The following is a 27,174-nucleotide window of genomic DNA, read 5'->3' as shown; positions in this document are numbered from 1 at the left end:
AATTTAGATTTTCCTCTCCTCCACATACAAAGCTTTAATGAAACATGAAAGCCACAAAAGAAATTTGTGTGTGCTTCATGGCAAGGCGTGAGGAGTGATTTTCTGTTTAAATTCACAGACAGTAGCTATACAAATAACATTTAATATTTGTCGGAAGTATTATCTGCCTTTTTCCCTCACAGCATTACATTACTAAGGTAATAAGTACATGAGAATACATGATTTCCTGGCTACTGTATTCAATATGCACCTTTAAACAAAGTTAGACTTGGGAATTTACCCATATCTTAAAATGCTAATCTAACACTAATTAAAAGGCCAGTGAATACGCTTTGATGGATTCTAGTTCATAGAATATGACAAATGAATTCAGATGGCATGCACGACCGCAGCAGAATTACAATATCAGCACTGCAGCGAGCCAGGGGAAGCCAGGCAAGCGGTGTTCTCTGCACTGGTACGGGAGCAGGGAGGAGGGAGAGCTGGAGCTTGCCACCGTTTCTGTGGGTGCAGCCATCCTCTCAAGGTGTGGCCAGCCACCGTCTTTGTTTCTCATTTCATAGCTGCTTTCCAGGCTATGCTGAAGCAAATGTTTGGCTTGTTCTGCATCCCACCCTCCCTGTAATATATACATATTATATATGTATTCCTGCTATTCACTGTGCAATATCCAGTTCTTCAGAAAGGACAACAGCCATCCTGGGGAAGAAAAATAAAATTCTCGCATTTTCTTTCTCACACAAAACCAGGTCGTTTCACATGCTTCTTCAACCCCGTAAGCCCCACGCTTATCTGTTGCTAAAGCAGCGTGAAGAGATCAGATACGTATTTCTAAATGAGATTCTATGTCCAATACCTCCTGCAAATGACTCCGTCTTGTTGGCCTTCCTCTCTTAGGACAAAATTCAAACCCAGTTTGTAGTACGACTTGGAAGTATGCCTGATGAGCTCTAAAGTGCATGCCTCTTCTGAGCAGACTGCAGCTCTCCACAGAGGTACTTCGTGCCATGGTGATATGCAAGAACTGGGTACTGGGTCTGGCCGAGATGGAGTTAATTTTCCCCATAGCAGCCCTGATAGTGTTGTGCTTTGTACTGGTAGCTAGGAAGGGGTTGATAACACAAAGGTGTTTTGGCTACTGCTGAGCAGTGCTCGCACAGCATCAAGGCTGTCTCTCCAACATTGCCCCCTCACCAGTAGCCTGGGGGTGGGCAAGATCTTGCACAGCCAGGACAGGTGACCCAAACTGACCAAAGGGATACTCTATACTGTATGATGTCAGCTCAGAAGTACAAGCTAAGAAGAGGAGGTGGAGGTGGGGACCTGAAGAGCTGAACTGTGGAGGCAGCTGTTGATATTATACAAATAAGCCTAAAAAATAGGCGCTTCCTTTAGCCGAGGCAAGATGTCCTTCCTTGCTGGGGTTCTCCATACAGGTACCGATGGAACTTTGCACGTACCATCTATAAGATGGACAGAAAGCAACCAGTTGCTCACCAGGGACTTGCTTGTCACCAAAGTAGCCATCAGAGTAGTTTAAAGTTTTAATGTGATTATTTCTATCAAATTTGGACTAGATCCTAGAAGACACCCTTCTTAGAGCTGAGGATCTATCCCAGTCACTGATGTACCGGGTATCCTGGGGTTGACTGATCCTCCCTAAAAGTGTCATGTTGACTTGTATAAATAACTAAATTTCCACTGGATCAGAGAAAGAGAGTGCCTGTACTTAGGGGTTAATGCACAAGTTCATTCACAGCTCCCCTGTGAGGCAGTGTCAAAGTTTGAGTGGCTTTATATATACCCTCTGGCAAAAACACAGATTGCAGCTGAGCAGTGTCTTTTAAAAGATCAGTAGCGTTTTAACAGTGGGCTCTGGGATAGCTCTGCATGTTTAAAAATCTGGCTTAGAGCACTTTTTCCAGGGTCTCACAGTGAAACGGTGCCAGTGCTGGATACTGACCTGGGATCTTCTGAGGAATGCCTATCCAGGTTTTTGCATACGAGGCTTAAGAACACTCGGAAGATTTAATAGGGTGGACACAGCACCACACTAATAAGAGCTGCACAGATCTGGAGTTGGCTGGTTGCTAGCCAGCTCGGACTGAGGACAGGATGATCTTAATCTGGCCTGCAAAAACCATGGAAAATTATCCAGAGTCCCAATCCATACCTTAAAAACAACATCAGACTGTCCTTTCAAGGGGTGGAGGTAGGGGTGGGGGAGAGAGTTTTTTCCAGATTGTTCTTTTTCCTTTGTGAGGATGGATCTTATTATGAGCACAGCTGAATTTCCAGATGAAGAAAATCCTGCTTCTCACAAGTTCTGCTTGATCTTACTATCACAAACTGTGTATGCACCCCTAATATGTTCCTTGACTGCCACTTCTATGTTCCCTTGCTCTTCGATCAGAGATAAATAAACCAAAGACAGCATGATGCCCGTTATCTAAAAAGATTCAGGTAGAGCAAGTATCATAGCACAATCAGGGTACTTGAAAATTGTATTTTCCTGGAAAGGACTTTTGCTTGCCTTCTTGGATCATATACAGAGGAAGTCCAAGGTCTAGAGGGAGAAAATAACTCTTAGTAACAGAATGTTTGAACGTTCATACAGGATTAATTACTTGTTTTATTTTTCCTTTAATTTTAAATGATTGTACTGCTAGTAAAAGTGAAAAATAAAGACTCTGATCTATGGCAGGCACTTAGTACATGCAAATACTCTGCAAGTTTTTCCTATCTTGAAGAATTTCACTGTAGACTACAAAGGCAAAGTAGACTGAACTGATCCCTGGAGAAAACATGTGCAACTCCACTTATATAAAAAGACCACTTGCTTCAATAGAGCTGTACCCATTTATCCTCAGAATGAGCTCACATATTTTTTCTATTACTAGATGAACATCCTATTTCTAACAGAGTCTACGTGATCTAAGCATTTCCACTTACCTTTTTTCTAGAAGTAAATTCTGTGCTTATATAGTCAACTGCATTGCCGAGCAGTACTCTATCAACTGAGGTAGTCTGTTCAGAAAATTTTTTGCCTGTGACATATCACACTAGCAAATTAGTGCAACAAGGATTATACAGCTCTTGATGTGTCATCGAAATGGATGAATCTCACAACAAATAAGTAACACAGGAAGAATCGTGAATTTCTAACAGTTATTCCCAAAAACCTATTTCAACAAGAATTTGCATCCCAGATATGATTATGGCTCATAAATTTCTAGTTAACATTTACTTATGACAATAATTAAGTCAAGTGAAATTATTCAATCTGGAATAAAGGCAAAATATGTAAGACCTAAGGGTTATGAGCAGTTGAAAATAGGTACTTATAACAGATTACTTGTGAATCACAAGGGCTGCTGCCAGGTTCTCACTGACAAATGTCAGGTTGCCTGTGCTTGGTTATGACTGATGTGAGATCAGGCCTGTGTGTCCTGTGAGTCATATTCTCCACGGCCTTTGCCAACTTTCCTAACCTCCCTGTGCTCTTATTGAGGAAATAAATGCACATTTATTTCCCTCATACCTGAGCCCTCGCGTGTCAGCAGTCCTAACTCGGAGCTGCATGCGTGGTCAGTGCCGTAGCAATGAGAGCATTTGACTAAGAGGCAAGGAGAGTAAAATTGCTACTCACATCCGTGCAAGCAGTACGTGTGCTGTCTACACCAGAGGGAGCTCAGATACGAGAAACAGAGGTTATTTTCCACATCCCATGGTGACGGGGAGGCATTTTCAGAAGACATTCAGGATTACAGAAACATCGTCACTAGATTATATCGACTGATGAGCTGACCAATGTGTATAATCCATGAACTTCTGCCTTCTAAACTGAGGAACTCTGTTGATGAAGGTGTGCGCAGTCTCCACTGGCACCAAAAATGTGTCACACATGGTCTATTTGGTGGTTATTCCAGCTCTTACCAGTCTGTCTACTGTGTTAGCAATGGTGATTGTACACCTCTGGGAGCAGTCATCTGATTATCTTACATGAGGGTAAGGAAAGGGACATGCCAACTGTGATAAACTCTCACTGAACCATACAAAAACATTTCTGGGAAGGGTTTTTTTGCTGTTACAGTAGTAGTTGTCTTGAACTTCACAGAGCTCACATGCTAAAACACAACATCCAGGCAGCCTTGAGTGAGTTGCTTAGCACCTCCCTGTACCTAAATAACAACAAGTGATGCACTCTCTCATCTTGTGTAAGCCAAGCATCTGGTTTTTAATAGACAGAAACTATCTCACCATTGACATCAGTGGGGCTGGAAGAGTTCCACCAACTCTTCAGCTCCAGTCCTCCAGCCTCTCCTGCTCTCAATTCCTTTTCTAAGGTTTCTTTTTCTTTGATCAAAAAAATTGGTCCTGAAGCCTGGACATCTCACAACACTCCACTGTGGCTATTAGTTAAAAACTGCTCCGCAACCCATTCCACTTCACGTTACTCAAGACTGTGAGAAAGCAAATACTCCAGAAACTTCAGAGCTAAGGTCCAGATCTTTTGATGGAGGCCATTAAATCCACCTGGAATCACATTTGGAGGATTTCTAAATATCTGATAGAACTCTGGTAACACGTATGTGCCATTAATATTCACGTATGAATATTAATGCAGAATAACAGAGCTCAGGCACCTGCAAGGCAGTTAACATGTAGGAAAGCTCATTCTGTAAAGGCTGCACTAGCATTTAAGTGCTAGATTATGCTGAGCAGCACCAAAACCAGCAGTTTTTCTTCAGAGTTTAAAGATTTATATGCCCCTCCTTCTCCCATATTCACTATGATACTCAGCATTGCAATAGAAGCTAACATCCATTCCCCTTAGCAAATGCAGGTCCATGTCTCCAGTCTAGTTTCAACATATATGGCAACAATATGGCAACATATTCCTAAAGCACAGGCTTTTGAATGAACCAGTAAAAAAGAAAATTAATTACATCAAATAATTCTATGCTTCAAATCCATAATTATATTTAACAATGGCCAACATTATCATCAGCTATCAAAATCAATAGGCGCACTCTCAGACTAAAACTGAGCACAGGGCCCTTGAGTACAGTATGACCAGAGATGTCAGTATAAGATGTTTACTCCCTCCCTCTTTCCTCTTCTGGCGGAACCTCATCGTTCCTTTTGCTCCCACCTCCCTGCCCCATTCTGCTACGCCCCCAGTTAGCCTTCCTTATACAAGCATTTGTGGAGCTGCACTCTGAACTGGATCAGTGAAAGGAACATCTTTAAAATAAAACACTTCTTCCTTGAGGAAGAAGAGATTGGAAAGGAAGGAGTGACTGCTCCAACACACCAGAGATAGGTACCTGCAGCCCTGAACCCAGTGGCAGGCAGTCCGCTCCAGGGGTCGAGATGGGATGCAGATCTTCAAAAAGCCTGCTAAAGGTAGGACATGAAACAGCAGTCCCGTGGAACTTGAAAAAATGTGCTGTTCCTCAACAAGAGTGCACCCAAATCCCTTCTCTGACCTGTTCTTTAAAATTAAAGTGACCTAAAGCAAATCCTATTTTAAAATGTTGTTGGTTAGAATAAACAAAAAAACATAGCGAGAAAAGCAAAGAAGCTAATTCTTCACCACGAGTATTCTGTGATGTGTGTATTTCTACGGGAAAGGCCCCTGGCATTGCTATGGTGAAAGAGGAGGACATTTTCTAAACATATTTCTGTAAAGAGAACAATATTCAAATGGGAAATGCCCGTTTGGCTGACTCTCCCCCTTCGCAGCTCGTGTACTCCTTCAGCAGATAACAGAGGACAGCTCTCTCTAGCAGGCTGCTCTCAACGTTCTCTTCATTAACTCTGGGAGAAATAAAAGCTCCATGCTACATGCTTTGATGGCAATTAGAAGCTGATTCATGCAATGTGCCAACGCTCCCATGTTCTCTGGGTGTTTACAGTGTAAGCTAGCATATTATACCTAGTGTTATTTAGGGCTTTCTTGAAATCTATCTATTGCAGAGAATAGTTGGGGGAGCTCATGACAGAACAGAATTGTGGAGAAGGTGTTTTAATAAATTCAACAGATGAGGAAACAATGTTTAAAAAAAAGAAAAACAACACCTCAATCCCCTCCAGTTATATTAGAAATCATTTCAGTTCACAAATGGATGCAATGATTTTTCATCACAGAAGATGGTTTTTCCTTGTTGCACTAAGCAGTTCTGGTAAATTCAGGGGGCTACTAGTTTGGAATTAATGGTCTCTAGCAGCAGAGGCCAGCCAACATTTCAGTATGAAGGAAGGTCCCACAAGGTCAGCAACCAATTCTCTACACAGAAAGCCTTAAAACACCATAGATAATATCTAGCTAAGAGATTCCACAGGCAGCATTACACGTTATTCAACATCTAGATTTACTGTTCGGGGTGTATGAATACAGTGGTCATTTCAGATAGGTTGCCAAAAAGGATGAGCAGAAATCTCTCTTGATGTAGAGAAACAGTTGGTTCTCATTTGAGTAAGAATCCTTATTCCCATATCTATCGTTTCCCTTACATCACATGACTTTGTACTCAGTTACAGCAAAAAAGTTGCCAAAGGACAGTTCACTGAGACCTGTAACACAGAAATACAACTGCTCATTTCAGTCTGTGGTCACCTTGTGTTGACCTGAAGTCATTCCCTGTGTATGAGCCTAGCAGTCAGCATACCTGGGACACTGAGGGAAATGAACGTGCCATTTCAGTGAGGAGGAGGATGCTTCTCTGACCTGGAGCCCAACCAACACCTTGGCTCACATTTCTTACTGTCCATTTGTCCTGGTTTTGGCTGGGATAGAGTTAATTTTCCTCCCAGTAGCTGGCATTATGCTGTTTTGGATTTACCATGAGAATAATGTGGTAACACATCAATGTTTTAGTTGTTGCTAAGTGGTGCTTGTACTAAGTCAAGGACTTAGCTTCCCCAGCTCTGCCAGTGAGGAGGCTGGGGGTGCCCAAGAAGCTGGGAGGGGACACAGCCAGGACAGCTGATCCAGACTGACCAAAGGGATATTCCATATCATAACACACCATGCTCAGTACATAAACTAGGGAGAGCTGGCCAGGACGCTGCTCAGGGATGGGCTGTCCATTGGCAGGTGGTGAGCAATTGTTGCATTGTTAGCACTTGGTTTTGTATATTCCTTTATCAGTAATATTATTATTTCCTCTTCCTTTGCCATCCTATTAAGTGTTTTTATCTCAACCCACGAGTTTTCTTCCCCAATTGTCTCCCCCATCCCACCAGGGGACGGGTCAGGGGGAAGCAAGTAAGCAGCTGCTGGTCCTCAGTTGCCAGCTGGGGCTAAACCACAAAACCATTTGTGTCATATGCTTTTTGAGGAAAAAAATGTTATAATCCAGGTCTGATTTTAAGCAAAGAAATAGAAAACCCCTCAACTCTGTTACACACAGTCCCAAGGGAACTGGGAAGACAAGATTTGATGGCATAATAAACACAGTTGGAGGCAGATCAAAGCAACACAGGCATTTTTCAACAAGAAAGATGACAACTTTTCTCAAATGAAATTGGGGCTCCCACTTACTCCTGTGATGCTTGGAACATCTGCATTCAATAGCCCAGTTTTTGACCCTCTCAGTAGGACAGATGGTAATGAGGTACCCAATTCCCAACGCCTTTGAAAGAGATTTAGGCACCTGCCTCATTTGTCTGACTCCTTTTCTCCATGCTGTTTCCAGCTACAACAAACCGCACACAAACCAGGAGATTCCATTTGCCACTTCCTCACTGCCAGGTTGCAGTTTGCCCTCAACACTTGTATTCCTCTTTTTAGCCACCTCATTCATGAAGTAAAAACACCCCACCTTACTGTTAATAAAACTTTTTAAAAATGCTTTGAGCTTGCACTGTAGGTACCCTATAAATACATGCATGTCTGAATTACCAACATTCAAATGTAACAGGAAAAATACTTGTGGGTGGATTAACTACATACGATCAATGCCAAATACAAATCTGCTCTGGAATTGCTGAGGTCATTTAGTGCTGTACAATTCTCATGAAGTAAATATTTTTGAAATTGGGGAATGCTCTGAGATTAAGCAATACATTACATTTTCTGACCAAACGCCAGAAGCCATAGGTGAATAGGAAACAGACATCAGTAATTACAGTTTGTACTTCAGCTATTTCAAAACCCCTTGCTTCAATGAGCAAGTATTAACTGGACAGACACTCCTTCACAAATTAGAGGTTGCAAAGGCTTATTACACACCATATTTATCTTTGAAACTTGTCCAACAGAATTAAACTAAAAAAAAAATAATGATACAGATTATGGTTGCAGGCAAAAAAACTATTAAAACTCCAACAACTATATATGTTTTTATCTGTCAAACTGTCCCTGCAGCCACTCTTTGGTTTAGGAGCTCAGGAATGTGGTATTAAGAAATACTAGTAATTGTATTAGCATGCTGTTGTCAAAACTTCAAACTGGCTGTATTTTATCACAGGAGTTGATAAACAATTTATTTCTTGATTGTGTAGGCCTTAGAACACAACAGAATTGCCAGAATATGAGTCTGGACCACCCCCAGATGGGGGTAGAAAAAAGTATAATACCTATTGCGAGTAAGAAGCATATGACAAGAAGCATTTGCACTGCTTAGTGAAATACTGCACAGAGCCATCAACTCGACATGAACCAAGTTTACTGTAAAACCAAAAGCAACCTAAGCACCTTTCCCTGTGCTATAGTACCCAAGTAGTAAATCTAGTTAAGAGGCCTTACCAAAGTCTGGCACTTAACTAGAGCCAGCTTTGCTCAGGCCAGGCAGCTCAAGACAGAGCCCTTGTTCAGAGCATGATGGATAACTGCGAGAGGACATTCCCCTTGTCAAAGTCAGTTTTTCAGTTTACTCCAGAGAACTGCACTTGGGAAGCTATGAGATTTTTCCTCAAACTACTTCAGATTTCTCAGAACTAGAATTGGAAGAAATAGGAAATGGTGGAGAAAAAAAATGGGGCAAAACTAGTGGATGCATTTAGGTTTTTCAAGGCTTCTGAGTGGTAGGAAGGAGCTTAGGCAAGGCTGCTTTTCAACTGATGCCCAACCCAAGATATCATCAAGTGAGCTCCTAATAAATACTTGGCTTCACAACAGATTCACATTGAAATTAATAATTTAATTACGTTCCGCTAGATATGTATTTTCAATCAGGCAAGGAGATAGTGCAAACTTTTCATTTGCTAAAATTATTATGACATCTCAAATTTAGTTCAGTATAAGAAATTATATATTTAAGCTGATTAAAAAGGTTTCAGTTAACTGAAACAGGTATTTGGATTGTTTTAACAGTGTTAAAATCAAGAAAAGTTAAATCTCAAAACAGAGTTTTACTTGTTTAGCCAAAATTCACAGCACAGAGAAAAATTACCAAAAAAAAGAAGGGTCAGGAATGCAAGGTATCTTAGAATCCGATAAGCAGTTGAGGAGCATGTTTACTGCAGGTACAGTTCATTTATTTATTATAGATTCAGATGATCTCCATAAAGCTGTATTAGGCTTTTGTACTTCAGGGTTTTTTTTTAAAATAGCATAATTCTGGCAATTAACTAATATTCTAAGTGAATAGGTAGACCAAAAAACTTGAAATGTGATCATTTAAATTCATCACACAAGTAGCCCGATGCAAATCTTCTGCATGCTTCCTAAATACTTACATTATGAATGGCGTAACATAAAAGCAATTGGCTATTTTAAGTGAAAAATACTACAGGTGGTTGGGTATGCACTGCTGTGACAAGTACAATGTGGCAAGTGCTCAGATTGGCTGGTTTTGAGCCTTTGGATTTTGTTTAAAGCATATTTTCATATCAAACACCACTGATCCTTACAATTAGATCTTTATTTGACTAATAAATACCCTTACTATTAAGAGCAACTATTACAAGAAAACATATAGCATCTGTTTAATACATGCTTTTAAATGTTTAATGAAATACTGTTGATGTTTTCAGCATAAAATTACCAGCATCATTCTGCTTTTCAGTATATAACAAGCAGCAAGGTCAACTGTGTCTAACACTCATCTGCCAGCTGCTAAAAATAAAACTAACAGAAATTATGGACAGCATGGAAGTTTTGGACAGGAACATTCGGAACTGAGAAAAATCTTGCTGAAAGTTCATGGTGTAATCTGTTTGTTTATACAAGTAAAGATGCAATTTACCTTTGTAATCACTTCACAAAGAGATATCATTTGCTTTCTTCCACACCAGTTTCTAAAGCTGATACACTTTGTAAACCATAGTGTGAGATTTATGATGTTATACTGCAGAAACCTGTTTAGACCCTGATTTACAATCCTGGCAATTGTATTCAACTCTGTCATCATAACTAATTACAGCTAACTGCAGATTACCATATCGCAAACTCTCGTCTTTGTGAAAGAAATATGATGTTCTGCTAAAAAAGAATCAAACAACCCAAGGGCTAATGAACAAAAATGCACTATTCCATGTTGGACTGCAAACCTAAACTCTTCGAATAGGTGCCATAAAACTTCAAATTGCTATTTGTTGGCAAGCTGTTTTAGCCTCAAGTACTTACACAGTAAGTCACCATTATGCTAATACGATACCTTTGGCCCGAAACATATTAATCTTGGTTAACAATAGCTGACATTTACATTACCAGTTCAATTCAGGCACTGTGGTGACTAAACATACATGCAAGAGCTTCAGGGAGAAAAGTTATTAGTTCTGAATGTGTCCTTACTCTTCACTGAGAACAATTTTAAAGAAACATTATCATGAATTCTTGTTATAATCTTATATCATAAACATTCAAATCCTAATTGATCTGTAAAACATTTGGCTTGGAGTAAAATCTGCATTTGGTTCTTGGGTGCAGCTAACTGCACAACATAACATATGCCAGGTATTGTTCAAGATACGTACTTCTGTATCTGCTCAAAGAAACTGGGACTTTTTCACATTGAGTTCTTGGGAAGGAAAGGAAAATGGGAATTTGAAATAATCTAAAGAACATGGCACCAGGCCATGACAAATGTCCTGACCAGGACGGGACCCTCCCAGGAGAGGAAAGTTGGACTTTCTCATCCTTTTTTTCCCTGTTTCTATTTACTAAGCCTATAAATGCGCAAATAATAATGGTTTTAAAACAGGTTCAGTAGTTCTCCTTTATTTAGTGTGGCCCCCAACTTTCAAGCAATAGTACTTAGTGCATTAAGACTATATAACCTTAGCAGGAAAACTTATCCCTTTCTTACACCCATGCACTGTAACTGCGGTGCAGCACAGAACACGCCTAGGCCGAGCATTTTACTCGAACTTCCGAGTGTTCACTAACAGATTCCACATGCATTCTACAGTGCATTGTGTTAGCTTTTCATATTTTGGAGAAAAATACTCTATTTCACGTAGTATTTTTCTCCAAAATATGAAAAGCTATTTCACATAGCGCTGATGTTTACAGATAGTATTTTTGCTACAGAAGAAAGCCAAAACATGATATTACAGCCTAACAGCATTAAGAGAAACACAAGGAATTTAATGTATTGGGTTTTGTTCTTGGGTTTTGGGTTCTTTTGTGTTTAGATTTCAAGAAGTCACCCACAAAGACACTTCATGTACAAACAGGTATTTGACTCCTGAGCAAAAGAGGTTGGATTACATGTATCCCATGTTGCTTTTTGTTTCCCATCTTTTCTTGGCTTCAAATCTGAAAGACAGCACAAAAACCACATTAGGAATCACAAGCATGTGTTTCAGGTATTCAACCATACTATTCTTAACAACAACAACCACCAAACTTATTTTTAATACTGTAATAAAGACACGAAGGCACATGCAGCCATATAACCGATACATCAATTCTGGTAAAGCCTCTCTACTTAAGACTGATACACTGCTAAAAAAGCCCACAAGAAAAAAACCAACACAACACCCAAACCCCAACAAGGTTAAACTAAACAAATAAGATTAGCACAAGCCTATTTCAACTAAGAAAACATCCGCCTGAGATTGTATTGTATACACTCAGTGCCAATGAAACCACAAATGTTTAATTCCATACTCAAATGACTTACCCCCAAGCAAGCTTCTTTTTCTTTCGAGCTTCTTGGGCAGCCTCCGCGTCTTGCTTGGCTTTTACAAAGTTGCGGCAAGCGGCAGCTTTGGCAATTTTCACACCAAGCTAAGGCATAAAAAGGAACAAAGGAAAACTGAATAGATGCAAATAGCTCACATGAAATTTAAGCCTCACAAATTACTTGGTCTGATAATGTTTCTCAGAAGTCAATAGACAGTAAAATATCTTTCAAATATTAGGCTGATGCTGTACTATTAGATCAGACAAGCAAGAATGCCTGACAACAGAAATACAGAAGAGTGGGATCCTGGAGCAAGCAATACTTTTAATCAAATCCTTCGTTTTCATGAATAAAAGCAAGAGGCAACAGCCCACTAGATCCTTTTGTTTGTTTTCTAAATAAATGTACAGACACACACACGTAGACTCCATTACTAAGACCAGTCTGTGATCTCAGCTGTGCTAACACAATAGTATTGGTAAGACGTGATACTAAAAACACCCAAAAAGACAGTTTTGTACAGGAAGAACTGCTACTACCACACATTTTCCAGTAGTACCGGTAGTCACGTTTTAATCAGTCTGTCCAGAAAGTAAATGAAGCAGTGTCCTTAGAGTCCATCTGGCATTTAGTCTTCCCATTACCAGCTTTTAGATTATTAGGGTGATAATATCCATGCTTTTCCAATAAGGTTGTAATAGGCTGTAGGTGAGTACTACTTTACTTTCATAAACTTATTCACACAGTGAGAATTAAGTTCACTTTACTGAATGTCAAGGGGGGATAAAAGAATAAAGCCAAAAAGATGGGAGAACGTGCCATGAACTAGGAACAGATTATTTTCCATAATCAACACTGTAGTTACGTTCTGTGACTGCTGTCATGAGTGGACATTACCTGCAACTACATTATGGATTATGGAAGAATTTGATCTCAAAAGTTTTATCCAGATGAAAGGAGACTCAGGAATGCATCTCCTACAACTCTCCCATCAAACACCTACCCTGTACGAAGGTTAATACCCTGATCATTTTCTTAACGAAGCAAAGTGAAACTGCATCGCTACAAGCTATTTCACCTTAGGGTCCTTTCAGGACCACATCATCACACCACAGTTTGTGCTTTGTTTGAGGCTCTAACAGCGGCAACACACACAGTTGAGAGGAAGCAAACATGGTATTTTAAAAGGGAAATGGGAAAAATAATACTTAACACGTGCAAACAGTAGATGATAAAACTTGTTACAAGGTCAGAAATATGTACCTATGGAATCTTCTTGATGTACAGTATGATTGCATGTGACCAGATATTTCAAAACTTTAATATTATTAGCTACATCATTTCCCCCTGAGCATTAACATTTCATATCATCAGTAATTCAGTGCCAACACCTGAACTGCCAAATCTCAAGTCAAAGCCCAGAGCATAACATCCTCCTATTTGCATTGTCACTTCATATTTAGGAGCAGCCGTTAACGTTACTGTACTGGCTGTATGAAAATGCTTACGAAAACTCACCTAAAATAATTAACCATAGAATCACAGAATGGTGTGGGTTGCAAGGGGCCTTAAAGATCACCTAGTTCCAACCTCCCTGCCATTAAAAAAACGTTTACTTGTTTCATCTAATTATTAGCTTAAAACAGAGCAATCTGATTGCTGAAGTCAATCAGCAGAACCATGCCTTCATTTCTGAATTGTGTACTACTTCCTAACATACCTGAAAATTAACTCTTACTACGTAAAGAACAACAGCATCGCCTTCAAATGTATTCTAGTGGCCTATTGCACACTTACACACACAACTATACACAAGTGAGGTCTAGACAAGTGCTGCAGAGAAATCTTTTGATCTGTATTTCTCGAAGACAGAACGAGTTCTTCCATCTTCGAAAAAATACAGAAAAAATGGGATAATGAGATCCTCTGTATGGTATGTGGAATTAAAAGTAGAAGCATTTTGCAGCATTAACATTATAATTTCTAGGCTACACAGAGTCAATTTTTCGAGACATTAAAACAAGTATGTCGCATATAAACACCAAAACATTTTAGTCAGACTTAACGTCTTCTGCTGCCCACCCACACCCAGACATACATTTTCACCCCCCCAAAAGAAATCCATAAAAGCTTTGTCAATGGGGTTTACATTTAAAAAAAAAAAATCAGGTCATCAGATAACTCAATAAAATACAATCTTAAAAGAAGTAAGAAAGCATGAATAAAAATATATACAACAATTTCTTATGTAGTCAAAGTATCAGCATTTTCCATATAGAACATCCAATATTTTGCTGCATTTTAATTAAGGTGTCTAAACATTATCACAAAGAACTGCAAATTGGTCAGAGCACGCAGTAAGGAAAATTAAGCTCTAAAGGCTTTTTATCACCATATTTCAGGAACCAAGGGTGTAAAATGTTCTAATTTGGGATATATTAAAAGCCATAAAAGGTCTTTCAAAAAGATTAATGGTACTTTGCTTGGATTTAAGATAAGGGCTTTAGCTGGTTGGAAAAGCAGGGCCCTGGCTAGACCCTTGAGGCATTCATCTTTACAGCCACTTGGAAGATTTGTAAAAGCGTCTGCATAACCTCAAGCAAACGCACTGCGACATTTTTTTTTTAAATTCCTTTCAATTTTACAGGTTTAAAGTGTGTAAATCATATTGGGTAGTAAAGCTGATATAATGATTCATCCTTGTAACAATATATATACATATATTTAAGACAGACTTAAAAAACAACTTAGTTTCTAGAGGGCAAAGACCTTTCCATTTTGAAGTTGACCAATAATCACGTCAAATATCTTACTCTGGACATTTAGTGTAGCATAAATGAAAATTCCTTATCCGTTATTTTTTCATAAATTTTCTATTCATCTGAAATTGTTACCTTGTAACCAATTTCTGAAGCTTTGCTTCTTTCTGAACAGTTTCAAGGCATTTACTTAAAAATACCAATTATCATACTTAAACTTTTTATGGAATAACAGGTCTGTATGAAAAATATTTATGCCATTCTCTTTTGTTCTTTAATTAAATGAAAACAGATGTTTTCTGAAGTAAAGCGGAACCATTACTGGAGTACTTAAAGTGTTAAGGTCTTTAATTTTTATATCAGTTTGGTCTACAATTCCTGATTGTCTTTACTCAAGCTCAACATTAATGTCAAGCAAGTTACCTAGGAGACGAAAGAGATCAAAGAGACAAAAAACCCTCAAATGTCTGATTAATCAAGCCTGCAAACAGCTTATTTCTTTTAGCCTGCATGCAAGTATGAAAATGAGATTCTGGGAGCCGTACATTGTGCAGATTTGTTCATTCTTATCAGAACAAAGCCAGCGGCAGCTTATTTCATGGATCATTGGCACTGTCATCAGTGCTACACAGAACGGGTGACAGCTCCTCATTTTGAGGCTTGAACAAAATTAGCAAAAAGTCGGCACAAATTAGCCTCTCATCTTTTTAGTAATATGACATTATTCATTTACTTTTTATCCAATTTTTAATTTTTTCCTTGTCAGCTATCCCTTTCTAGTGTTTCTTGCACAGCATCATAAAACACTTTTAAAACAAGCAAAGAAATGGCTGAAGTTGAAATAGTATGTAAAGTTCAGGCAGAAGAGTAAACATTTTTATGAAGCGGCAACAGCATCTACTGTAACTTCCAGAAAACTTCCTTGAAAATCAGGACATGTAACTGTAAACATCATAAACCAAAAGACTTCTCATTAAGATAGCACTGTCCAATGCAAATGCTGAACAATACAAGGAGTGACATTCGGGAACTGCTCCAGAAATATTTAGGTATGATATACCCAACACGAAACCTCAGAAGCTCTAACAAAACATCTATATTCAAACAGGTCTTGAAATATCCTATGATCACACCAGAGAAGCCAAACAGCCTTTTAATACAGTGTTACAGTTTCTCATCAAATATGAATCTAGTTATTTCAGGCTTGCCTTCAGCAATGATTTTCTCCTTTTATGTTATGGAATGTCATCCATTGCTGACGTATATAAAATATATAAAGCAAACAAGAATACCGAGTGGATTTTGCAGTGAAAATTGTCCCCTTTCAATGATGTGCTCAACTTCCACTGTAAAATACTTTGTAATACCTTTGTTGTATTTTTATACCATGTATTACAACATCAAATTATATTTGGATGACACAGTAATGGAGCAAGGACAGAAAACTGTTCCAATATTAAGCTCTTTGCTAGATTTAAACATTTAAATGCAAGTAACTTCTTTCATTCATGAGAAAACACAGCATTAAAAAATTAACTATAAGCTGTTAGATGCTTTACACAGCCCCCTTATAAGAAAGGCAGTTTTAAAAAAAGAACTGTAGTACTGTTTTCAGCAATTTCTTTATCTCTGTTCTTCTAAGTAAGAAAGCTTATTAACAAGCTTTGAACTTAAAATCACATTTACAATAATGTGCCATCAACAGTTTTATAAGCTAATTAGAAAAAAAGATTAATTAATGACTGGCTGCTAATAAAATGGCAATCATGAAGAAAGAAACCAAGGGTGCTAAGCTTCAACTACCACCAATTAAGAGCTAATTACAAACAAATTATATATGTGTTTTGCTGTGGGCTTTAATTTACTAAAATGGTTTTAATTAAAAGAGAAAACATGCTGATTAATTGAACTGCAGAAAAAATCTACAGTATAAACTGTGCTTTGTCTGTCTCTTTAATTAGACTTGTAACATCTGAAATCTTTTTTTAAGGTTTTTAAAGAAAAGATATACATAATTAAGGGAGCATAAGAATGTAATTCTAGGTGATAACCCTGCCATGTTCCAAAGGTTAAAAGAAAACCACCTCAATGAAGAGAGGTATTTGGAAGCACCTCTGCTAAGTGTTAGAAAGGAAATCCCTCAGATATACACTTTTTTTTTTCCTCCTTTTCCCAGGTCCTCCAGTGGGCAAGACTTCCAAGCTCACTGGTGCTTTGTCACATGCCACATAAAATCTCAACAATCTCTTCAGGTACCTCAAAGCACTTTGATAAGCTGTGAATGTTGCAAGGAATTTAGAAATGAAGCTATTTTCCCAACAGAAGAGCATCGAGCACTATAACCCCTCCAGCTGAAACAGCAAGGTGTACAGGACCTCACGATCAATCGCACCCTACCCAGATTTTCAGATGCAAAACAGCTTCCAGAATGGTTCTCAATGGTTCTGACACACGCCTTGCTCACGTACTTCCCATTCTCAATTATATGACTAGAAGTTAAACAGATACTAATTTGACCATTGAAAACGACCAAAACTGATGCAACAAATTCTGAAGACAACAGCAGGACTGATCTTTCTGTAACAGGAGAATGACATCCCAGTAAACGGCCTATTAATGTTGTCGATTACGAGGTAGATCTTTCACTTAAGCTTGATTACAACACCATAGTTTCCTTATAAACTGCAGCTTTTTAAAAACGTTCACCCAAAATGCCAGAAGCCACTATGCTAAGCGCTTAGGAAGAGTGCTGTCAAAACCAAACGCCCCATGCTATTTAAAGACTGACAACTACCCCGGTAATTTAGCACACTAAATTACAAAATACTTTAAAATAAGTTCCTTTTGACAGGTAAATCTAACATGGTCAAGAGTATTTTATTGTGTTCAAGTTACAGTCCTCAGGCTAAGGCACTCTTAGACAACGTGGCACCTACCTACCAGACACTTCACGCAAAAACCACAAGCGTAATGCAAAGTTTGAGGTTTGGGGAGATTAGTTCTCAGAATACTAGAGCCATAACCAATCTGCATTCTGCTTTTTGAGACACAGCACAACGATTTGCGTAACAAAGCACTATGAAAAATTCTCTCTCTAGGTGAAAAAAGCTTGGAAAATATTTTCAGGTTTATGTATTAGTGGTGGTGGGGGGAATCTTTTCAAATTACTTGGTTTAATTAGGAAATTAAAGTACAATTAAAGTACATGTCCAGGTATGATTCCAAAAGTGTTGGAAAAATTCATGTAACTCCAAGTGCCTGTTCCCAGCTACATAACCAAGTACCTGCTACCATGAAACCTCAACTACTCTACTAGAGTTTCAACAAGAAAACCATTTTCTCTCAGCTCACCCAAGCATGCCCATAAACCCTGTTCTCTGAACAGCTTTCATTCTAAACCGTTCAGAATGTTGGGGGTAACCCCAAGGTAATATTAACACTTTTGTTGGCATCTATCAAGTTAAACAAGTCTTCACGAAGCACAGTGTTTGAACAATAGCTTTAAGTCAGACATTCTGCATTGGAAAAGAACAACTTGGAATCCTGAAGGACTCTACCAATGCTGAAAGCCCTGGAACCTTACAACAAAGACAGCAACTGGATTACAGTAATAAACCTTAACTGTGCATATTGTACCAGCACACTGCACTGAATTGCTAGTTATTTCATACCAACAGTACTATGCTGTAGGTATTACAGAAATAATTCAGTCTAACAGCGTGTTTAAAAATCCACAGTGAATTACGGTTAAGCAGTATGACCCACCTGCATTATGCTGATGCTCAACATTAAAGGAGTGCTGATCTCATACACTGTAACAGCAGCACAGCACTGAGCTGCTGAAGCTCCTCGGGGCCCTAGAAGCAGTCTAGCTGAAAACGCAGTTACTGATGGCCTAAACCACTGCGTACAGCATAACGCAGACAGACCCCTCTTCTTTCAGGAAGAATTTCACTCATATAAAACAACGCAGTCAAGAATATCAGGATTGCTAGAACCCCCAGTGAAGCAAACACCCCACAGGAGAAAATGCTGTGGGGATGGCCAAGGATGCTACAGTTTGAGATCTGCCACCCTGATAACTCCCGAACTAACTGCCATCACTCTTCAAGTCCACAAACTCGGATGACAACAGGACACAAGGGGTAATACTTTGAGTCACAGGGAGATTAGACTAAATATCATCATCACATACATACAATTCTTTGTTTTTAATAGAAATGCAACTGCCAATAAGAAAAAAAAAAAGGGGTAAAACGTTTTTAGCTAGTCTAAACATCTACATATGAATCTACACATGCACTAGCAAATCCAGAGCCTCATGCATAAGGTACCTGTCATGGTACCCAGCACAGTACCCAAGTTCTAACTTCTCTCAGTCTAAACCCTCAAATGCTGCTAGAAGTTTTGTTTTACAATCAGCATTTGTGCCTATTTGTCAAAGCAGAAGAAAGCAACAAACACTACATGGCCCAGAGTCTCATTTACAGCACTACAATAACATTTTCCTTAAAGGACCTGCAACAAGTACCACATGGAAACCAAGACCCAAAACCTTGAAGCAGTCTAGTTTAGGCTTTTAGGATGCAAATTTCAGTGATCCACTTACAGCTGCTAGATTATGCGTATTGCCTAAATCATCACTGATTTTAAAGGAATTGGGTTTTTAAAAACCTTTTCTCACTGTGTCATAACGATAGCACATTGACAGCATCATTTTGGCACTCCTTTGCGTTTTAGGACATGTTTTTACTGCCTATTCTCATCATCTGTTTATTTTTGGCTTCATTTTTTTCTAAACACTGAAGCTGCCCTATCAGTTTCACAGGCTTATAAATGTTATACATCAAAAATTAGTTTCACTTATTAAGGCAGGAAACGGCTTTAAGAACTCTGGGATCTGTGCCTCAAAGCAAAAGCTTTATCAGCAGGTTCCAGTCACTGCTTCTTGCAAAAGAAAATGGTGCTGATTAAACCCCCATACACCTGATTTCAGAAAGAACACCTACCCACTGAACATTTTTCACATGGCTGCAAGGGGGGCTGTACCCCAAACAGAAGGCAGATGTTTCTCATCTGCTCGCTGCTCCCAACCCTGCAACACTGGCTCAAGAAAAATGAAAACTATACATAAAAAACAGGTGAAGTTGAGATAAAAGAACAATAATTCATCCACTTATTTCTCTAGACTTCAGAAGTGGTGTACTTCAATACAGCCAGAGTAGAGTTCCATGCCTGACTTCCTCACAGTGTTGTGTTGCATTTGGAAGTTACAGGGATACAAATAGCCACATGCTTAAAACAAATAGCTAACTTCTAAGTAAAATGCATTTTAAAAGGGACATTCCTTTGAAATGCAAAGAGCAGGAAAGTAGCGACGGAATGTCAAATACGAAAGGAGTATTTTATTAATTGTACTAGTACACGAAACAATCTGGTTTTGATCAACCTTTTCCAGAATCAAATCCTTTTCTACAGCTCTTCACTGAATTAGAATTAGTCAGTTAGAACGATTTCCTTAGAATAAAATATTTTAAAATATCTGTTTAAATAAAATACAGCTTCTTAAAAATCACAAGGAAGAACGAATCTAGCAGTGGGCTATGTAACATGTCTTTGCACCAGTGCAGAACCCCAGTGAATTCACATGGATTCTGCCTCGACAGAACTCCTCATGAGATCAAGCCAGTCATTCAAGTTTTCCTTCTTTCAACACACTATTTATTCAGATAAACCCACTTCACCAAAACCAAGGCAAGGCTGTGAATACTAATAATGTTTCAAGCATTTTGTTTTCAGAATTACAACATGCTAATATTTGAAAGTCAACAATTTGGAGCTAATGTTCCACAAATAATAATACACTGCTGTAGCACCTGGGATATGCTAGATGCTGTACAATCCCATGGCTACCAAAATCAGATAACAGTTTATCATAAATATACAATCCCATGGCTACCAAAATCAGGTAACAGTTTATCATAAATATTAAAAACAAATTAATGTAAGAAGTTTTACAGGTTTGTATAGTCAAACAATTTGCACTGGAACCTCAGTATGTTTTATTGATTATGACGCTCTAACCGCTTTAGAGTAGATGGGATACTGACATTTGTGAAGGAGAACAGCCAGTGTTTTTCACGTCACACTCATGAAAGGTAATACAACAGAATCACAGCGAGCAAGTGGTCAGAAAAAGGGAACATTGGGACACATCCCTACTACTGTCCTCAGCTGTTGTCTCTGTGGATTGAAGTTCTGTGATCACTGGTGAAACGGCAGCGAACAGAAACTGCTGTTTCAGAACTAGTCAACAGAAACTGCCCCCAGTGACTAAATGGAAGAGTTTAACGTCAGTGTAAGAACACGCACCGAGGAAGAGTTAGTTTCACCTGACCTTATTTACAGAACCTTAAGAACTCTACTTCCTGCTTCAAAAGCTGCCTGTTTTTAAAGCCACCATAATACTCTATTTCAGGGTAAAATTGCAGATTTAAATCTGCTTAGTTTGAAACCCTGTACTTAAACATTTTAAAAAATTGTAAGAGAATGAGAAGTACTTGGAATTTCTCTTTCTTAATGCTTTCTAATACCTTTGAATTTTGCTAGTATATATATGGACGGAAAATTTGCATTAACTGTGAAGACCGAGTAGTGTGCAAGACAGAAGAAGGAAAGTGAAAAAAATTAACTTTGTATATAAGTTTAGACTATTTACAGTTTAAATCATATAAATCAGATGACCTAAAACTGATAGCTTATCCATTCACCTTAAACAGCACTTATTTTTCTTCCTTACCTGGTTTTAAACCATCCTATTTTATTTACCACCGTAATTTTCTCTCTTTGCATCTTCTCCCATGTGCACAAACAGCAGTGGCCACAACAGCCTCCATGGATTTCAACCACGTACTTCAGCTGCTACCACCTACCATACGTGCACCAATTTAACTATGTTTTACAAGAAACTGCAGTTACCACAAATATCTGGTAGATCCCTCACCACTACATACAGATTTAAAGGGTTCACATTTTGCAGCAGCATAGCCTTCATAAAATTACTCCGATACACCAATAACATCTTGAAAAAATGGAGCTTTTCTCTGCTAGATTTTTTTAAAAATATGTATTTATATAGTAAAACTTATATCAAAGAGGAAAAACACAACCATTCATTCTATGAACATAATTTTAAGGCTACAGCAGTATGTTTGAGATCCATCCATTCTTCTTTCTTCCAGCCATCAACTCCTGATCACACGAATACACAAGGAAAAAAGCATGGACTGGTAAATTTGAGTGCATCTGCTCACAGTTGGGAATGTCTCATTCTAAACTTGCTAAGTCTCTACCTTTCTTCAGGCCTCCCAGGTTTACCGGGGAGGGAATGTAAAGAAAAGCGAGGCACAGGGAACACCTTACTCCTGTTTACTTGGCTTTTGACAAGCAGAAAAACCAAAATCTCAGTAAGGATGACTAGTTAATGACTCATCTGACTCATGGTGTTGGCACGAAGGCTTCAAAGCAAGGTTACCTGGGATCATTCATGGCTGTATTTTCAATTCTGATACACAACTACAGCTGTCCAAGCATTACAACAACAGCAGCAAAATCCTTCAATCACTGAGAGAAATCAGCTTAGGAAAGAGCAAAGATGCCCCAAACAATCATCAATGCTATTTTAGTTATGACAGACGTACAAAACTAAACATTTCCTAAGAGCTTTTGTGAACAGCCCACTTACCTCCCGGATGGCTAATCTATCACTCAGCTCCTCAGCCTTATCAATGTCACCTTCAGCCACAGACTTCTCTATGCTAAGTTCAAGGCCAGACTAGAAAAAGAAAAGCAAATATCTTCAGGACAAAAAGAACTAATACGTTTAAAGGGAACATCTCCTTTCTAAAAATACTTCTTTCATAAAATCCTTTATTTTAAGACACTGCATAAACCTGTAATTTCTATGTAACACAAATCACTTTGTCTATGTATTGTAACGGACAGTATAATTAAGAATTCACTGAAAGGCTGCCTGAGCACAAATCATTGCATTAGTTCCACCTTATGTGCAGGATAATACTGTAGGTTAAAAAAATTACACGGACTAGTTTATGCCTGTCACAATAAAATTTCATCTGAAGATCTGGCTTATCTCTTCCATCCCTGGAGCTTTCTAAACAAAATGTGAAATATAAGTGTCAGGTAACATGAAGAATGGCAATTACCACTCTATCGTTACAGTTCTAAGATCTTATCTTTATCCAAAAACTGAGTTCTGGCATGGTGCCACTCCGCTGTGCTAATAAATTAAAAATTCTAGCAGTCCTATGGAAAAACAATAAAAAAGCTTCAGAATTTAAGCTCTGATAATAAGGAAATAACCTTTACTATCAGTGTAACATAATGACAACATTTACAAGTAATGTAACAATACAAAGTAAATATTTACTGGAAATCAGTTGGAAACTTCTGAAGGCATACAGAGTAGCCTCACTGGTTTTAAATATTTGTGACACTGAAGAAAACACATTTGAGTTTCATAACACATATCTTTTAAAAAAGTAAAAGCAAAAAACCAAACTGAATTCTCAAGAAACAGTGATGTGCAAATACTGCACTTGAATTTTTTTTTTTTTTAACTCCTGCCTGGATAAGTGCAGAATTGGAAGTTGCAGTGATAGCCAATTCTATCAGATGTCTCCTCTGAAATTAATGAGGCATATGTTCCACTAGTAATAAAAATCTCTGAACTTGTGGAGAGGATCTGCATTTTAACACTTTGGACCACACTCCAGATCTGCCCTGAGCAGTTTAATGACAACCCACCAGAAGTAAGAACTCAGACAGAAGCGTACAATGCCTCACGACTTGCATGCAGAAACTTACTTTAGGCAAATGAAAACTATGAAGTTTATCATAAAAGAGGCTAACTGAATATTTGAGGTCAGAGAACTTACACCGGCTTTTACCAGAAAAACTACAGAACAAACAGTGCTGAGGAACTCAGAATATGAGTTTAACTTCTTCACCCTGTTATACCAGTTATTATGACTAAGTGCATAATAATATTTATGAACAGAATGTGTTATAAATCCAGTAAAACTGTACGGTGGGTTTGCTCCTCTAATTCCTACAGCCACTGGTGTCAACGAAAGGATTTACGTGACACATTTTAAAGTTAAAACACAACTATAACACAAGTCAAACAACACAATCAAGTGTTCTGTCTCTCAGTATAACAGAAAACAAAACCAGACAGAAAACAAACATGGATACTGTCTATCTCAGTTAAGGCTGAGTTCTTTTACTGCCAAGTACAAGCAGACATTACATTTTATCAGCAGTCACCTTTTGGGGAGCCTTGCTATCCAAAGGTGATTCAAATCTGTCATTGATTCCAAAGTACTGTGTAAGTTCTTTCCATTTGTCTTCATTTGCCAACTGTTGACTGCTAAAAACAACCCAAAAAAAGGCATTAACATAACCAGCTCCCTTCCTACAATGTGTAAAATTCTTTTCAATGCTAAAAGAAATTCTTCCATTTGGCAGAAAGGCTCTTTTCACTCATTCTGTTTTTAATGGAAGTGAAATTAATTATTCCTTCCCCTCTGTAATCCACAATCTTGAGGGCGAACTTACAGAATCATAGACTTATTTAAGTTGGAAAAGACCCTTGAGATCATCGAGTCCCACCGTTAACCTATCAATGCCACAGAGGAAAAAGATGAGGAGGAGCATACTGAACAGGGGCTTGTATGCAATTACAGGCAAAATATCATTGAGAAAAACATTAAGTCCATTTTAAGTTACATTAAACAATACATTTGCACCAATTTTTAAAATTAAGCAATGAACTCCATTAAGCGATCACTGGTATCAAATTTAGCCCGCTCAGAGACACTGAGCGGCTTCAGCAGGTATTTTACGTGATGTTCAAAGCTAGGCTTTGGCCGTGCATGTGGTCAAGCTATTTACAATTTCTGCCCGGGATCAAAAACAAACCTCAGATGAGCACATTGACCTGGTTATACCTCTTAGTCACTTCATCATTCTTTTTCTGTTTTTCTAGAGAGGGGGGAAAAAAAAAATAAATATCCAATGTTACACAGTAATACCCTAGAGCATCCAATGAAGTTATCAGAACCCTAACTGGTCACACTCCCTTCTGACACAGTAAGATTTTTACCCAATGATCATGTGGTTTTAAACCTCTCAGCTCTAAGACTTTTCATACAAACAAACACCTACAATACGTGTGAAAATGTTTTAATCATAATACACAAAAGTATGTTTTAGAGAATTACTGAAATACTCAATACTGATTTGTAATGGCTAACTGTAACTTTTAACTCTTTTTTAAAAAGGAAACAAATATATTACTTGAATCTGAAGTAAGCTAGTCCCACAAATGGATATACCTGGAAAAATAAATTCCTAGATAATAGCTAGGATACATCTAGTCACAAGTTATATTCTTGGGGTAATATTATATTATGTTGGGGTAAAAAATCCTCACCCACACAAATCCAACAAAAAAACCCCACAAACCAGCAAATCCCATTTCCAATGTATTTGATACAAATTCTGTTTTGAGAAAGTCAATTTTGTAATTATATACAACACCTTTTCTGTGGCGCCTTCTCTTCCGACCTCTGTTTCCCTCTTTTGCTTGGGTTCTCATTTCACGGTTTTTCTTTTGAAGCTCCAAAAATTTCTGCAAGATTAAGACAATCAGCGAATTTTCCCCCATTTTCAATAAAAATTACATGATACGCTGAGCAGTGTTGCGCAGTATCTTATTCACATGACCTTATTATATCTGTTACATTAAAGTTTATGAATTAAGAACATCTCACTCTGAAGGTGTTAAGCTGGAATGGGCTCTAATCTTTCATCACCTCTCTCTTTCTACCCTCTCTAAGTCCCAAGGCTTTTCAAATCCAACAGTTTTTCTCAAGGGACGTGAAGCTGGATACAGTCATGCTGGCTGCACACTCCTGAGCTAGCCGGTGTATCGTTATTGCCTGGCTGGTAGTTTGTAATGCAGGTGTTACTAACAGCTTAGTCTTTGCACCGCAGCAGGCTCCCTACAGGAGATGATGGATGGAGGAGAGTAGTTTTGCCAATTCTTATTTTGACTTTGAGTCAAAAAACATGGATCGCTTTGTTAAATTTTTTTTTTTTTCAGTCTTTACATGCAACAGGAAAAATCAAGAGGTGATAAGGAACTGCGAGTCTGAATGCCCACAACTAACCCCTACAGAGAGCAGAGGCACACTTCTACCCCACAGACACACACCACCAGTACAATGGCTGATACCCCTCAGCTGTAAATCCTCACTAATGCAGAAAGCCGTTACAGGGAAGCTCAGAGCCCACACAGCACTGAAAACACAAGTCTGGATGCAACTGTATAGTTACCCAAACATCTCCCTGCTGTGCTTTCAATCACCACTGCACTAGGGGAAATAAAAAAGTTACATTCACTTCCTCTCTAATTTCCTGCTCAGCCTGCTTGAAACAATCTAAGGTATATTAGGATGACTGCACTTTGATCATATTTTACTTCATTTCAGATCTGTACATTCAATATTCAGTACTGAGCTACTTCAATTTAAAAATCAGCCACTGGACTTTGAGTATGTTGCATTTATACTCTGGACATTTGGAGACCTGTAACGATACCCACATTCCATATATTTAAAGAAACTCCAGCAGGGCACGTTTCAGATTCGTCTTCTCCATCTGCCACTGGTATCACAACAGCTCCACTGATGGCATTACTGTCAGGTCCATTCTCTTGCAATCCAGAAAGCTGAACGCTTTCACCATCTCCTTTCGCACCTTCCTTTGACAAGGAACCATGTGATTGGTCTTCATCATCAGAACTTAAGTCAACATCACTCTCATTCAGCCCTGGAGGTAACAGTCCACTCCACATCTTCCAGTTTAGACAAGTCCAAGCCACCTCAAGTCACTGCAAAGACAGCAGAGTTCTGTGAGCTTACCTGCTCGAGATACAAACAGTCAGAAGGGAGACATGGAAACAGGAAAACACACGATGAAAATATTTTAGTTTCTCTTCAGAAAAGTTAACTAAGGTTAGATGGTTTAGAGAAGCACATTATACAGGTACAAATACTTACTACTTCAGAGATTATTTAGGATTTAAGTACACGGGTTGAAGCTCTTTCTTTGTTTTCTTCTTAGTTCTTTAAATTTTTGCCACTTCGCATTTGTCTACAGCCGCTGCCAGCTGGAGGCCGATGCTGCAGCAATCGCCTCCGGTGCCTCCCCACGCTCAGCGGGGCAGCGTCACCGCCTCCCGGACGGGG

General features: G+C 38.6%; 1 protein-coding gene across 1 annotated transcript; it reads right to left on the bottom strand.

Annotated features, from left to right (window-relative positions):
• Positions 1-11,658: 11,658 nt before the first annotated feature.
• On the bottom strand, positions 11,659-26,780 carry FAM204A (family with sequence similarity 204, member A). The gene is made up of 7 exons (XM_010149316.1): positions 26,529-26,780; positions 25,463-25,553; positions 24,871-24,904; positions 24,188-24,290; positions 22,584-22,673; positions 12,078-12,184; positions 11,659-11,710 (listed from the first exon to the last, which is right to left on the bottom strand). Exons 1-7 carry the CDS (start codon positions 26,778-26,780, stop codon positions 11,659-11,661), a joined length of 729 nt encoding a protein of 242 aa, XP_010147618.1.
• Positions 26,781-27,174: the final 394 nt, after the last annotated feature.

Source organism: Eurypyga helias, unplaced genomic scaffold, assembly GCF_000690775.1.
Source record: "Eurypyga helias isolate BGI_N326 unplaced genomic scaffold, ASM69077v1 scaffold14563, whole genome shotgun sequence".
NCBI classification, from domain to species: Eukaryota; Metazoa; Chordata; class Aves; order Eurypygiformes; family Eurypygidae; genus Eurypyga; species Eurypyga helias.
The sequence above is the reverse complement of the archived record's forward strand: the minus strand, read 5'-3'. Positions and strand labels throughout refer to the sequence as shown.